This window comes from Pristis pectinata, chromosome 1, assembly GCF_009764475.1.
Source record: "Pristis pectinata isolate sPriPec2 chromosome 1, sPriPec2.1.pri, whole genome shotgun sequence".
Taxonomy (NCBI): Eukaryota; Metazoa; Chordata; class Chondrichthyes; order Rhinopristiformes; family Pristidae; genus Pristis; species Pristis pectinata.
Genome location: NC_067405.1, coordinates 100,515,156 through 100,531,342, shown reverse-complemented (window position 1 = coordinate 100,531,342; position 16,187 = coordinate 100,515,156). Strand labels below are relative to the sequence as shown.

General features: G+C 41.1%; 1 protein-coding gene across 1 annotated transcript in view; it reads left to right on the top strand.

Moving 5' to 3' along the window:
• fam98b (family with sequence similarity 98 member B) overlaps positions 1-16,187 on the top strand; it is a 29,046-nt gene that overhangs the window by 342 nt on the left and 12,517 nt on the right. Inside the window, exons 2-5 of the mRNA XM_052022072.1 lie at positions 7,566-7,714; positions 13,267-13,401; positions 15,198-15,379; positions 15,468-15,548. Coding sequence (XP_051878032.1) covers positions 7,566-7,714; positions 13,267-13,401; positions 15,198-15,379; positions 15,468-15,548 — 547 coding nt within the window. The remainder of the gene's footprint in view (positions 1-7,565; positions 7,715-13,266; positions 13,402-15,197; positions 15,380-15,467; positions 15,549-16,187) is intronic.

Here is a 16,187-nt window from a genome sequence, read left to right as displayed (position 1 = left end):
CTGGTGCCGAGCTCCACACAAGCTTTTCTCTCGTTCCCCCCCTTCCCAAGGCAGGTGGGGTGGGGGGTTGAGGGCCTCTGTTGGTGAAAAAATGAAATCAAGTCCTTAGCAAGAAGTGACATGGGATCAGAAGATGTGGAATCCTTGTGGGCAGAGTTAAGAAACTGCAAGGGTAGAAGGACCCTGATGAGAGTTATATGCAGGCCTCGGAATAGCAGCCAGGATGTGGGGTACACATTACAACAGAAGGTAGAAAAGGCATGTAAGAAGGGCAATGATACGGTGGTCATGGGGGATTTCGATATGCAGGTGGACTGGGAGAATCAGGTTGGCACTGGATCCCAAGGGAAGGAATTTGTAGAATGCCCACGAGATGGCTTTTTAGAGCAGCTTGTGGTTGAGCCCATTAGGGAAAAGGCAATTCTGGATTTGGTGTTGTGCAATGAACCCGATTTGATTCAGGAGCTTAAGGCAAAGGAACCCTTAGGAGGCAGTGATCATAATATGATAGAATTCACCCTGCAGTTTGAGAGGTAGAAGCTGAAATAGGATGTATTGGTATTACAGTTGAGTAAAGGTAACTGCAGAGGTATGAGAGAAGAGCTGGCCAAAGTTGATTGGAAGGGGAACCTAGCAAGGGTGACAGTAGAGCAGCAATGGCAGGAGTTTCTGGGAGTAATTCGAAGACGGAGGATCATTTCATTCCAAAGAAGAAGCATTCTAAAGGGAGGATGAGGCAACCGTGGCTGACAAGGGAAGTCAGAGACAACAGAAAAGCAAAAGAGAAGACATACAATTTTGCAAAAATTAGTGGGAAGCTCAAGGATTGGCAAGCTTTTAAAAATCAACAGAAGACAACTAAAAAAAAGCAATGGGGAGAAAAGATGAAATATGAAGGTAAGCTAGCTAATAATATAAAAGAGGATACCAAAAGTTTTCAGATATATAAAGAGTAAAAGAGAAGCCAGAGTGGACATCAGACCACTGGAAAATGACGCTGGAGAGGTAGTAATGGGAATGAGGAAATGGTGGACCAACTGTACAAGTATTTTGCGTCATTCTTCACTGTGGAAGACACCAGCACTGTGCCAGAAATATGAGAGTCAGGGCAGAATTGAGTATAGTTGTTATTACTAAGGAGAAGGTGCTTGGGAAGTTGAAAGGTCTGAAGCTGGATAAGTCACCTGGACCGGATGGACTACACCCCAAGGTTCTTAAAGAGGTAGCTGAAGAGATTGTGGAGGCATTAATGGTGATCTTTCAAGAATCACTAGAGTCAGGAATGGTTCCAGAGGACTGGAAAATCTCAAATGTCTCTCTACTCTTTAAGAAGGGAGGGAGGCAAAAGACAGGAAATTATAGGCCAGTTAGGCTGACTTCAGTGGTTGTTAAGATATTAGAGTCATTATTAAGGATGAGGTTTTGGGATACTTGGAAGCTCATGATAAAATAGGCTGAAGTCAGTATGGTTTCCTTAAGGGGAGATCTTGCCTGACAAATCTGTTGGAATTCTTTGAGGAAGTAACAGACAGGATAGACAAAGGAGAGTCAGTGGATGATGTTTACTTGGATTTTCAGAAGGCCTTTGACAAGGTGCCACACATGAGGTTGCTCAACATGATAGGAGCCCGTGGTATTACAGGAAAGGTACTAGCATGGATAGAAGATTAGCTGACTGGCAGAAGACAAAGAGTGGGAATAAAGGGGGTCTTTTCTGGTTGGCTAGTGGTGTTCCGCAGGGATTGGTGTTGGGTTCGCTACTTTTCACGTTTTATATTAATGATCAGGATGATGGAATTGATGGCTTTGTGGCCAAGTTTGCGGATGATACAAAGATAGGTGGAGGAGCAGGTAGTGTTGAGGAAGCAGGGAGTCTGCAGCAGGACTTGGACAGGTTGGGAGAATGGGCAAAGAAGTGGCAGATAGAATACAGCGTAGGGAAGTGTACGGTCATGCACTTTGGTAGAAGGAACAAAGGCATAGACTATTTTCGAAATGGGGAAAGGATTCAGAAATCAGAGGTGCAAAGGGACTTGGGAGTCCTAGTGCAGGATTCCCTAAAAGGTAACTTGCAGGCTGAGTCAGTAGTAAGGAAGGCAAATGAATGTTAGCATTCATTTCGAGAGGATTAGAATATAAAAGCAAGGATGTAATGCTAAGGCATTATAAGGTGTTGGTCAGACCACATTTGGAGTATTGGGCCCCATATCTAAGGAAGGATATGCTGGCATTGGAGAAGGTCCAGAGGAGGTTTATGATAATTATCCTGGGATGAAAGGGTTAATGTATGAGGAGCGTTTTAATGGCTGTGGGCCTGTACTCACTGGAGTTTAGAAGAATGAGGGGTGGATCTCATTGAAACCTACCGAATATTGAAAGGCCTGGATAGAGTGGACGTGGAGAGGATGTTTCCAGTAGTGGGAGAGTCTAGGACCAGAGGGCACAGCCTCAGAATAGTAGAACGTCCCTTTAGAACAGAGATGAGGAGGAATTTCTTTAGCTAGAGTGTGGTGAATCTGTGGAATTCATTGGCACAGACAGCTGCGGAGGCCAAGTCATTGGATATATTTAGAGTAGAGCTTGATAGGTTCTTGATTAGCAAGGGTGTCGAATGTTTTGGGGAGAAGGCAGGAGAATGGGGTTGAGGAGGAAAAATAAGTCAGCCATGATTGAATGGTGGAGCATACTCAATGGACTGAATGGCCTAATTCTGCTCCTCTGTCTTATGGTCTCTCCCCTCCCATCCTTCCCACCTCTCCCTTCCCCCCTCCTCCCCACCCTCTAATCCCTTCCCCCCTCCTCCCCACCCTCTAATCCCTTCCCCCCTCTCCCCACCCTCTAATCCCTTCCCCCCTCCCCCCACCCTCTAATCCCTTCCCCCTCCTCCCTCCTCCTATCCCATCCGTCATCCCTCTGCCTAATTTTTCCAGCTCTCCTTCAAATCCATCTGCACTCCCATGTGCTACATTTCTACTGGCCTCTTGAATAACATGAATGTAGTGCCACCGTATGTCCAGATCTTTTCCAACCTTATTTTCAAATTGTGACTGATTTATAACCATTGGTACTTTCTCCTGGACACAATCCTTGATTCATACACCAAGTTAGGATGGGCATGCTCTGTAAATATACTGCTTGATGTTTCCAGGAAACAAAAGGCAATAAGGAAAGAGCTTAAATCAGAAAAAAAAATTGCTGAAATCCTTGAAAAGTAGTTTTTAAAATAATCTGTGAAACAGCTAGAAGAAAGTTTACTTTCAATATTATTCTTTACAAGTTATAATGAAAGAATTGGAGGCTTCGGATTTCCCAAATATAATGTTTGGTGTTTACATTATCGGCTCCTTAGGCAGTCTGTCAAAATTGAGGATGACTTGCGGATTCTGAGGTGGCTAATGAGGGAACTGCAGACTCTTCCACTGATGGGGCAGATGACTTGGTACTTTGCGAGGTGGTGTGCAGCTCATGCAAGGGGTCCCTGTGTGCCCTTCATGTTCTTAATGCCATCCCAAGTGCTGCTTCTCCATCTTGAGCAGTCATTGACCAGAGAGTCACAGGAGTCAGTGGTAATATTACATATTTTCATGGAGACTTTGAGTACATCTCTCTCAAGTAATCAACTCAGTACTGCAGATATTGACCTGTGAGAGGACACTAATGTTGATTTGCTTTCCAGTGAATTTGGAGGATTTTATGGAAACAACATTGGTGGTATTTTTACAGTGCCTTTGCAGTGCCTGCTGTAGGTAATTTCATCGTAGTGGTTACATTATAAATGTCAGTATTCTGTCCCCTTTAAGATGTCAGACATTGAGGCTTTATTTTCCCAGTATTATGCTCCCAACATTCTTTTAAAAAGAAAAGTTCAGAATTGGTACAGTATGTTCCAAGTATAGATATCATGAAAATGTTTGCCACAGTTCTGCATTCACAATTTCTTTTACAGAAGGCATGTCTTAAGTAATTCCTTCTACTTGCACTTTTCTGCCTGGTTGAACTTATGCTTACCCTGAACAACTTCTCTTTTGATTCCTCCTACTTTCTGCAAATCAAAGGTGTAGCCATGGGCACTCGCGTGGGCCCCAGCTAGGCCTGTCTTTTCGTTGGCTTCATGGAGCAGTCATTGTTGCAAACCTACTCTGGCACCATGTCCCACCTCTTTGTCCACTACATGGACGACTTCATTGGTGCTGCCTCCTGCACAGAACTCATCAATTTCGTCAACTTCGCTACTGACTTCCACCCTCCCCGCAAATTCACCTGGACCATTTCCGACACCTCTCTCCCCTTTCTTGATCTCTCAATTACCCTCTCAGGAGACATGTTTTCCATTGACATTTACTACAAACCCACTGACACACACATCATTCTTCAACGTTTCCACCTGCTACAATGTGAACCCATCACCAGCCGCATCTTCCTTTCCCAATCCCTTTCTGAAGGGATGACTCTCTCCATGACTCCCTGGTTTACTCATGTCTCCCCTCCACCCCCCAGTTCCCTCCTTGCCCGCCCCTCCCCCACCTCCCTCCCCCCCATCCCACCCTATGCCCACTCTCCCCCCTCCTCCCACCCTATCCCCGCACCTCCTCCCACCCTATCCCTGCTCTTTCCCCCCCCCCCCTCCTCTTCCCTCCCCTCTTCCCCCCTCCCCGGCACTTTCCCCTGCAGCCGTATGAGATGCAACTCCTGTCCATACACCTCTTCCCTGATCACCAACCAGGGACCTGAACAGCCTTTCCAGATGCGGCAGAGATTTACATGCACCTCCTCCAACCTTGTCTATTGCATTTGGTGCTCTCAATATGGCATCCTCTGCATCGGTGAGACCAAGCGCAGATGAGGCAACCCCTTTGCCGAGCACCTGCGCTCTGTCCACCATGGCTATCTCCCGGTTGCAAGTCATTTTATTTCCACTCCCCATTCCCACACCAGCCTGTCTGTCCTTGGCTTCCTGCACTGCCAGTGTGAGGCCAAACACAGACTAAAGAAACAGCACGTCATATTCTGTGTGGGTAGTTGACAACCCGATAACATGAACACTGAATTCTCCAATTTCAGGTAACTCACTCTTCCTCTGTTCCTTTTCTCTCTCCTCCTGATCTACCCAGTTCCTCCTACACACACCCAAACCCGCCCTCATTGGCCTGTTTCTTTCCCCTCCTCCACCTACACCATCTGCCCATCACCCACAAACTCCTCTCACTGGGTCCCCCCATCTGCCCACCCAATCATCCTTATTTGATTTCATGCTCCACCTTCCTTTCCTATCAGATTCCATCATCTCCACCTATCACCTCCCAGCTTCTGTTGCTACTTCCAAACTTCCCTCCTCCATATGAGAATCACCCCTCCTTATCTGGATCAACCTATTGCTTGTCGCCTCTTACTGACCCCTTCCCCTTTCCCTCACCTGGCTATCTCCCCTCTATTATTTCAGTCCAGATCAAGGGTCTTAACTGTCCATTTCCCTCTACAGATGCTGACTGACCCACTGAGTTGCTCCAGATTCCGGCATCTGCAGTCTTTCAAGTCATCATGTCTTATGGAAGTTGCTTTGCTGTGATGTATAATCTCTGCCCTTATGGAGAATTAAAACATCCCATAACAGTTCAGAGATGTGGTAGCCTAAAAATTTCCACCAACAACGAGCCACCTCTGCTCCCCATTGGCTTATGTGGTGAGGCTGACCTTAGCTTTCCTGGATCTGTCATTGTCAATTTCCTGCAAATTACCAGCCCAAAGCTCAATGGAGAGGCCCTGCTTCATGGCAGTCTTGTGCATGTGAATGCCATCATGTGGGACTGGAGAGTAACCCATGAAACAAGTGAGAAAAAAAGCTCCAGCTGCTGTGTGAACCCTAAGCCCATTGCTTAGTCAGATGTCAGATTTTTCAGAGACATTGAATGTTTCTGAATATCTCTGGTGATCACAAACATAAAAAAAACTTTCAAGAATCAAATAATTTAAACATTTTAATTATTGACAGTTATCAAAAAACACGTATGAGCAAAATTGAAAACAATTATCCGTTACACCCGTGTTATGGAAGGGTCGCGTTTCTGTAAAACTGCCTGTATCTCAATTTTCCGCAAGGTGAACCCTTGACAGAAGTTGGCAAAAGTTGTTGTTTTCCATTCTTTCTTTCTCGGATAAATTCTGTAAAAGTGAATGTTTTATCCGTATTTCAAATTTTTTGGTAGTGAACTGTGATTCCTGTAGGGGCAAATTTCTGTAATCTGAACTGCTGTAATGTGGGGGTACACTGTACAATTAGTTCAGAGAAAAAGATAAGTTACCCAATGCTGACCTTGGCTCCTTGCAGCCTTTCATCTCCATTCAAATGTTCTTGCACGCATATTTCAGGTTGATTCCCTAATGAAGGTACAGACAACCTCCATGTTATGGCCATTCAGGATATGGAAGTTTGCCCTTACAGAATTCACAAATCACTATGCAAAATTTGAGATTTTGAGGAATAAAATTCACTCTCTCAGAATTTATATGGGGGGGAGGGGGAAGTAAATATTTTCTTTCAACTCTTATCCCATGCCGCAGCTTTGCATTATGGAAGATCGCAATACAGACCATTTTCCAGGAACACAACCTTACCCCTTCCACCACCTTCCCCACCCCCCCCCCCCCCCCCCCCCCCCGCCACATCCCTCCACCCGTAATGTGAGGGTCATCTGTATTTGTGAATTGCCAATACTTAGTGCTTTGCAATGGTGTCAAAGCACAGTCAGTAAAAGACTTCTTGCTGGGGAGTCAGTGGAGTTGTAAATCTTGAATGGTAACATTTGCACAGAGAAACTGCTGACAGTTTTGCAAAATCTGGGCTGGCTAGGTTTGTATTCAGCTTCACAAACACTTGCATCTGATTGCAGATATAGATATCTGTATCATAGAATCAAACAATGTTGTGCATTCAGTAGACTAAAGAATGTTGAAGACTGGTTATGGAGGTTAAAGCTAAAGTTGATTTCAATAATATGCTTGCTACCCTATTGAATAAGTATCCATATGGGTTTCAAATCTAATGAAGGCCATGGAAATATAAGTTTTGGGGGGAAAATTTTAATTTTTGAAAAGCAATCCCAGTCATGTGATGTACTTCATGTTGAGAATATTTTCCATTAAGGTTTCTTTTGATTTGTATGTCATAATTTTTTATCCAGTTGTAATAATTTTGTATGCAGTACCAGAGAAGATTTTGTTTTGGCCATTCTCCTGGGAGTAATCAAATACACTCACTTTTTTATTCCTGATTGAGGTGCATTTACTTAATGGGTATTCTTGAGTAATGTTTACAATATTTTCAAAACACTGCTGAGGTTGATTCACAAAATTTGATGAAAGAACCATAGTAGGTTTTGAAAATATTGTGAACTTTATCAGAGCGTGCCTGTGACTATTTTGCTAATTTCCTTATCCATCTTAGTGTCCATAAAGTTGTGATTAATCCTTACTATATTTTTTTATTTGTACATTTAGTCACATGTTTTGATATTCAGTCTTCACTTGTATTAATCATTAAATAGCTGTCCATTTTCTCTTTAATGTAGGTACAATGGACCTTTGTTGGAAGAAGAAGCGCTTTTGAAAGCAGTTGAGACTGGACCATATTCTTCAGAATTTACTGAACTGTGTGTGTGGTTATCTTCACAGATTAAAATGTTATGTAATTTGGAAGAAAGTATAAATAATATTACTAGTAAGTACTGTCTTCCTTCAGTTCACTATCATTCAAGTATCATGTTTCCATTACTTTCCCTCTATCCTAAAAGATTACCACAAAACTCAAGAGACTTGTTCAATGTCTGGTAATTTTAAGAAGTAAATATTGTAGTGTTCCAAATTGGAAGGTTGGCCTCCATTTTCAGTATACATAGACATGTTAGTTAAAGCCATGTGTCCCACCTGCTTCTACTGGAAGCTTGACAATTAAATTCAATTATTATTTGAACAAAATTGCACTGGAAGGTTTGAATAAAAAATTGACCTAAATATGATAACAATATGCTTGGGTTTTAATCTAAACAGAAGTTGACACCATGGCTCTAACACTGAAGTTTTTGCATCCAATAACATTGAGTGACAACAACTGAAATATGCTTTTAAATTAATAGCTGCAGAAAACAGGACATCTTTTCATCTATTCATTCTATAGAATCCCTTTCAAGTGGTTGTAATAGAATGTTAGGAAATAGAATAGAAATATGGCAGGTATTTTTTTAGATTCTGTAATTAGAGAATAGATAGCATTGAGAGTCGTGAAGGGTTTGGTTCCTACTTGCTTCCAGTGGTGGAAGAGTAAATGAAGCAGCTGGAAAGCAGCCCGGAGTGGGATGATCCATTTGTCATGGTTTTTATCTGGAAACAAGTAACATAAGAAGCATGGGTCTGGCCTGCTGAGAAAGCATTAACAGGGCAGGATCTTACATTTTATAATGTTAGCAGTGTTCTTATACCAAATCAGCACAGGGACATCCAGAATAGAAAAATGAGTTTTGGCTGAAGGATCATTAGAGACAACTGGAGTTAAATTCCATGGGACATTTGCGTTCGTACTGGAACAGACAGGAGCTGTACTATTTGGATGGGTTGCACTCTGAATCAGGCTGGAACCTAAATACAAGCTGAAATGGTTGCAAAAATAACTTTGAACAACTTGGGAAGTGGGGAGAGGTCAGGCAGACATAAAAAGTCCAAACTGCCCACAGAGAAAAGAATGAGAACAAAGTTCACATCGTGGGAATTGGTCTCCAAGTGAAATGAAAGAAAGTATAAACCGAGAGAGAACTTGTGCAAATACAAAGAACCAAAGAGATCCTGTGAGCTGGGAAAAATAGAATGAGAGGCAAGGAGAGTACAGAGAACATGGTAGTGGTTACATAAAAGGAAAAAAATGCACGAGTGATATTAAAGATTGATAACAAGTATTTTAAGAGGAGAATGGCAACTTAAGGTGCATGCAGTTGATACTGTTATTGAAAAGCAGGAAGCAGCAAACTTGTTACATACTTCGTATCAGATGCATATAAAGAATGTGGTTGAAGTGCCAGATTTGGGGCAAAAATAATGAGTAAAGAACTTGTTAGATGTATTGGTTTAAAAATATTAGGCAATGTACAAAATGCAGACTAATCACCAAGTTCTAATAATTTTCAAAGGTATTAAAGTCATAAGTGGGCAAATATTCGCTCTCCAATTCATTGTCTTTCAGTGTTCACTCAATTGAAAAGTTGTCCCTAGGACTGAAAAAAAAAATCAAAGTTGTTAATAATTTATGAAATAAAGAATCTTGGAAATTATTGGTTAATGTCTTCTGTGGGGAAGTTACTGTTGATAGGTTTGGGTAGGAAATTTTGGAGCGAGCTTAAGTAACTGAGGACATGATTGCCAGTATTGAAGGAGTTTTAAAATCAGGGATGTGCACAAAACAAAAATTGGAACAGTCTATTTATCTGAGGTTTGTAGGGCAGCAGAATTCCACAACAATAGGGAATGGGCAAGTAATAGAAATGAATTTCAGGAAGGACAGTATGGCAGAGCAATTGGCCAAATGAGAACCAATCAGAAGGAACAAGCATAGATTTATCCAAGCGAGTGTTGGTCAATATTACTTATGTTATTTCAAAAGTTATTCCACATAAGGAGTTGCTTACAAAAATTCGAGGACTTGGAGTGACAAATAACCTATCAGCAAGAGAGGGTATTGGACAGTAAGAGGCACAATAGGGTTAATGGCAACATATTCAGATTTATTGGTTGTGACTAATGTTATCTCCCAGGGGTTGGTACTGGTGCCTCAGCTCTTCATTCCATATTCAGTTTTACTGTTGACACCAATTTAGGTGGCTCTGTAAATTGTGTAGGTAAGAGCTGAAAAGTTGTAAAAGAACATTAATAGATTGAGCAGGAAGAACCAGTAGGTGGAGTTCAGGGTGTGGAAAGGCACTGGAAACTTGAAGTTCTCTTTCCTCCAAAAAGATGTTGTACTAGGTCTAATGAAAATTTAAATATGGGATTGATGGATTTTTGTCAGGCAAGGTTTGTAAAAGTTATAGAACCAGAGTGAGGAAGGTGGTTACGACACGAATCTTAAGTGAAAGTTAACTTAGGCTTGAGGGACAAATGGCACACTGATGTTTTTAAAACTTATTTCTTAATTCCTGATCAGTTTGATTTAGGATTGTCGCAGTCTATGAAAATGACATTTTTGACAATCAGTTGCATTGTGAGTTTTCAGGTCTGTTCATTAAATCTGTCAATGTTATTTAATTTTTATCTTAAAGATTCAAAATTTGCTATTATTAAATTGTCTGAAATCATTTAAAATACATTTTATTCCCTATTTTTCTGGTGTTTATGACCGTTCTTCAAGTGTATAAATGATCTAAGTGCGCAAAGCATGACAGCGGCAAGATTATAGACTTGACCTGGGTGTCATGTGGATCAGTGCATGATGCACTATCTGGCAGATAAAATTCAGAACCCTGGGTTTCCCTCTCCTAGTTTTTCATGTAATCTTATGTCGTTACAAGGCTTTTTTGCGTCAATATCAAAGTTACGTTATTTCCTACTGTCTTTGCGGATGTTGTTCCCTTATTCAAGAAGGGGAGTAGGGATAGCCCAGGAAATTATAGGCCGGTGAGTCTTACCTCAGTGGTTGGTAAGCTGATGGAGAAGATCCTGAGGAGCAGGATTTATGAACATTTGGAGAGGTATAATATGATTAGGAATAGTCAGCATGGCTTTGTTAAGGGCAGGTCCTGCCTTACGAGCCTGATTGAATTTTTTGAGGATGTGACTAAGCACATCGATGAAGGGAGAGCAGTAGATGTAGTGTATATGGATTTCAGCAAGGCGTTTGATAAGGTACCCCATGCGAGGCTTATGGAGAAGGTGAGGAGACATGGGATCCAAGGAGACATTGCAGTGTGGATCCAGATCTGGCTGGCCCACAGAAGGCAAAGAGTGGTTGTTGAAGGGTCATATTCTGAGTGGAGGTCGGTGACCAGTGGTGTATGTCAGGGATCTGTACTGGGACCCTTACTCTTTGTGATTTTTATAAATGACCTGGATGAGGAAGTGGAGGGGTGGGTTAGTAAGTTTGCGGATGACACGAAGGTTGGGGGTGTTGTGGATGGTTTGGAGGACTGTCAGAGGTTACAGAGGGACATAGGATGCAGAGTTGGGCTGAGAAGTGGCAGATGCAGTTCAACCCAGATAGGTGTGAAGTGGTTCATTTTGGTAGGTCAAATATGTTGGCGGAATATAGTATTAATGGTAGGACTCTTGGCAGTGTGGAGGATCAGAGGGATCTTGGGGTCCGAGTCCATAGGACGCTCAAAGCGGCTGCACAGGTTGACTCTGTGGTTAAGAAGGCATATGGTGTATTGTCCTTCATCAATCGGGGAATTGAATTTAGGAGCCGTGAGGTATTGTTGCAGCTATATAGGTCCCTGGTCAAACCCCACTTGGAGTATTGTGCTCAGTTCTGGTCGCCTCACTACAAGAAAGATGTGAAAGCCATAGAGAGGGTGCAGAGGAGATTTACAAGGATACTGCCTGGAATGCGGAGCATGCCTTATGAAAGCAGGTTGAGGGAACTCGGTCTTTTCTCCTTGGAGAGACAGAGGATGAGGGGGGACCTGATTGAGGTGTACAAGATGATGAGAGGTATTGATAGGGTAGATAGCCAGAGGCTTTTCCCCAGGGCTGAATTGGTGGTCACAAGAGGACATAGGTTTAAGGTGCTGGGGAGTAGATATAGAGGAGATGTCAGGGGTAAGTTTTTTTTACTCAGAGTGGTGAGTGCGTGGAATGGGCTGCTGGAAACAGTGGTGGAGGCTGATACGATAGGGTCTTTCAAGAGACTGTTAGATAGGTACATGGAGCTGAGTAAAATAGAGGGCTATGGGTAAGCCTAGTAATTTCTAGGGTAGGGACATGTTCGGCATAGCTTTGTGGGCCAAAGGGCCTGAATTGTGCTCTAATTGTTCTATGTTCTCCAGAATGAGAGAGCATAACCACCTACCCTTAATATTTAGTGATCTTGCCAATGTTGAATTCCCCACCATTGACATCCTGAGGGACACCATTAACCAAACACTCGAGTGGACCAGCTACATAAATACAGGGGCTAAAAGAGCAGCTCAGAAGCTGGATTTTCTGCTGAGTATCTCACTTCCTGACACCCCAAAGTCTTTTTGACATTGACAAAACACATCATGCTATATTGGAATACCTGCCTGGATAAGTGCGACTTCAACATCAGTTGAAGTCTGGCACCATCCGGGACCAAGCAACCTGCTTGATTAGCACTCCAAGCACTACCCTAAACTCTGCCTCCAGTGTACTGTGGCTGCAGTGGATACCAGCAACAAAATGTGCTGCAGTTACTCACCCAGACAGCTGCAATAGCACAAACGTGCAGCCTCTATCGCAAAGAAAAGGATTTCAGGCACATAGAAACATGATTGCTTGCATGTTTTGCACCCTATTCTGACTTGGAAATATATCCTATACCTTCGCCCTTTCCGGGTTTGAATCCTGGAACTCCTTGTGTGCATACTGTCGCCAGAAAGACTGCAACAGTTCAAAAAAGTGACTTGCCGCCAGCCTCTCAATAGCAGTTAGGGGTGGGCAACAATATTCCAAAAGATGAAGACACAAAATAGAGAAAATCTTACCAAAATTAATAAAATATGCTGGACATTATTTGAACTTTACATTCAAATATTGAAAAGAAAAATTAGCAAATAGTAAAAGGTGTTAAGACAAATGGGAAAAAGACAAACGTGGTTCAGATCACGTGTCCATGAAGATTATGGGATGAATTGGTGGAGAACTATTAGTCTTTTTTGACTAAGGTTGTGATAAATGCTCTTTTTGATGAGGATTCATCAAATGATGCCCTTGGCTCTATGCAACTTAGATGTTCAGTGACTCTGGACTAATTATGTGACAGATTTGTCATATCTTAGTGAAGAAGCATTTAAAAGTTTTAATACATATCAATTAAATTAGATCAGTTAGTTAAATGAGAGCAATGTAATTTGATATAAAGCAGTTAATTTCAGCAGCTAATTTTAGATTTTTTTAGGTGTGATTTTTCTGATTTTTTTTTTGCAGAGATTTGTGAATCAAAATATCCTCCTGAGTAGCATTTTGGCAAATATTGAACAAACTGTATGCATCATGTTTTTCTCAAGTTACTTTGTAATACATTTTTAATTCTACTGGCTCTTGCTATTTAAGGTGCAGATGATGTTGAAAGTTTTCTGCTGGAGATTAATGGTTTCCTAAAAGAAATGTCTTGCCCCTATCCAACACTTCTGTCAGGAGATTTTAAAGAGAGACTAAAAAAGAAAGAAGACTGCTTAAAACTACTATGTAAGTTATATTATTATACTCTAACTTGGTCGAATTCTTAAAATATTTTGCAAGAATTTGTTGCAGTAATTGCTACTGGAATCTTTTACAATTTTACTGATTAAATATAACATACTGTGAAGAAATAGATGCGTGAAGTTAGTTTTAAAAGTGCCAGTACTGTTAGGCATCACACTGGTGTATGCATTTAAAGTAATCAGACCATATCTGGTACACCACAAGGTGTCTCCAAAATACCATGGTATGGAAATTCAATAGCATCTTTGAGTGGAGTTTTGAAGGAGCTTTAGAGTGTACCACTGAATATTAGCTTGTCATTCATTGCTAAATTGCTTACATTCAAACATAAAAGCTGGGAGCTGGCTAAATAGATGGGCCATCAGGTCAATTCCAGTGTGAATATTGAGTGCCAACATGTTATTTTACTGTGGAGGCATTGTGCCTAAAGTCGAATATGCCTTCTCTCACCGTCCAATGCTGGCTCTCCAATAAGTGTTTATTGGATAACAATCAGGCTGAGAAACACTTGTCCATCCTGTCTTTCTCAGTCTAGGAGCAGAGGCACAACAAAGCTAAAGCAGTCTTAAGATGTTTAGTGCATAAAGCTGTTTTATATAGCTACTATTCCTGGGTTAGTCTGGAGAGCAATATATTCCCTGGTTTTGATGCTCCTAATCTGATTAAACCTGCACTCTTGTTTGTAATGCAAGCAAAGTTCTCATGGAAATCTCTGCCACGTTCGGATTGTCCTTTAACTTCTCTGAATTGTGAACCTGCATTTTTCTCAAATGTTTTTTCTTCTTTCATATTCTCTTTTAAATTTATCTTCTCTTTGAAGCTCTACTCCTGCTGTGCCCTGCTACCATCAAGCCCATGGCCATTCACATCCCTCTCTATGCTAACCAGCATTGTAAAATTACCTTCTTTGTTATTCCCTCCTTCCCCTTCGTTTACAAAACTGCTGTCCATGTCCTCCTCTCAATATGAAGTTTTAAGGTATTGAGGGTTGCAGAACCATGATAGGTTGACGGAGCTGAGATACAAGTTAGCCATTGCCTTAATGAATGGCATGACAGGCCAAAAGGACAGTACATTTCTGCTGTTGTTACATTTCTTTGTAATATCCTGTGGGGTGAAAGGAGCAATTTAAAAACAAGCTCTAAAAGTAGTTCTAAATAAACATTCTTAAATTTTTTAACATTAGTTTCAGTACAAAGGTGACTGCTTTTATGATTTTTGCATGTTCTAGGTATTGATCTTTTAAATCTACATACCAACATTGTAACAATATATAGAATTCAGCTGACTTGCTTGATATAAGATGGATTTTATTTGGAGTATTTAGTCTCCATAGCAAAATTTAAACTATTTCTGTAATGATGTAATTTGTGGCATACATACATACATACATATATAAAAAATAATTCATTGATTGCATAATTCCCATTTTAAAGGAAATTGATAATTTGTTTGGAAATCAAAAGAACAATGAATGCTGGAAATCTGAAATAAAAACAAAAATTGCTGAAAGCACTCAGCAGATCAGGCAGCATCTTTGGAAAGAAACAGAGTTAGTGCTTCAGATCAAGAACACTTCATCAGAACTTCGACAGGTGAAGGGTCTTTAATCTGAAATGTTAACTGTTTCTCTTTCATAAATGCTGGTTGACCTGAGTGTTTGCATCATTTCTATTGATAAAGTGTTCGCTTCTTTTATTAACCTTTTCAAATGTTTTAACTGGATGTGTTAAATAGATTGAAATATTGAGGTCTCTTGACTTAATGTTTGCTTACAGTATATCTGTCGTCTGAGCTTCAAACTGCTAGGATCCTACAGTGTAAATCTCCTCCAGTGTCTAAAGCTGAAGGCAACAAAGATATTTCTCGGGAAATTAAATCTATCTTTGCAGCACTGGGTTTGCCCTGTCCTGCATCCGGTGTTGCTGATGAACAGTTATTTAAACCTGTAGAGGAAAAGGTCAGTGATGCATTTTGTTTTTCTATAGCCTTGTTTTTCATTTACTCGATTAAAAATCTGAACTTCTAAATATATTTTGTTCTCCCAGGTGAAAAGTATTATTTCCAAAACTCCCAAAAGTCATATGAGTCAACCTTTGCTGAAGCTGACACTAACTCCTGAACAATGGGTAAGATACTGCTTTTAGGAAATACAATACCATTTTGCTTAGAATTACTTATTTTGAATTAAATTTGCTATTACAAGGATAAACATTACAGATATTTTGTACACAGCAACATCTCTTAATCAGCAGTGGCATGAATGACCATCAATGTACGTATGCTGGTTAAAGTCCAAGTGGAATATTGGCTAAGATATTGCGAGTTAACTGGTGTGTTTTCATAAGGCATGTGGACAGACTAAAGGATATGTATGTTCCAGTAAGAAGGAAGGACAAGGATGGCAGGGTAAGGGATCCTTGGACTATGAGAGAGGTGGTGAATTCAGTCAAGAAGGAAATAGAAGCATATATAAGGTTTAGGAAGCTAAAATCAAACAGGGCCCTTGAGGATTATAAAAAACTAGAAGAGAACTCAAGGGAATTAAGGGAGCCAGAAGGGGCCATGAAAAGTCCTTGCAAGTAGGATTAAAGAGAATCCAAAGGCATTCTATATGTACATTAAGAGTAAGAGGATAACTGGGGAGAGGGTAGGATCACTCAAGGATAAAGGAAGGAACGTGTGCTTGGAGTTGGAGGACGTGGACGAGGTCCTAATTGAGTACTTTACCAGGGAGAAGGACGTGGAGTACATTGAGATCAGTGTGG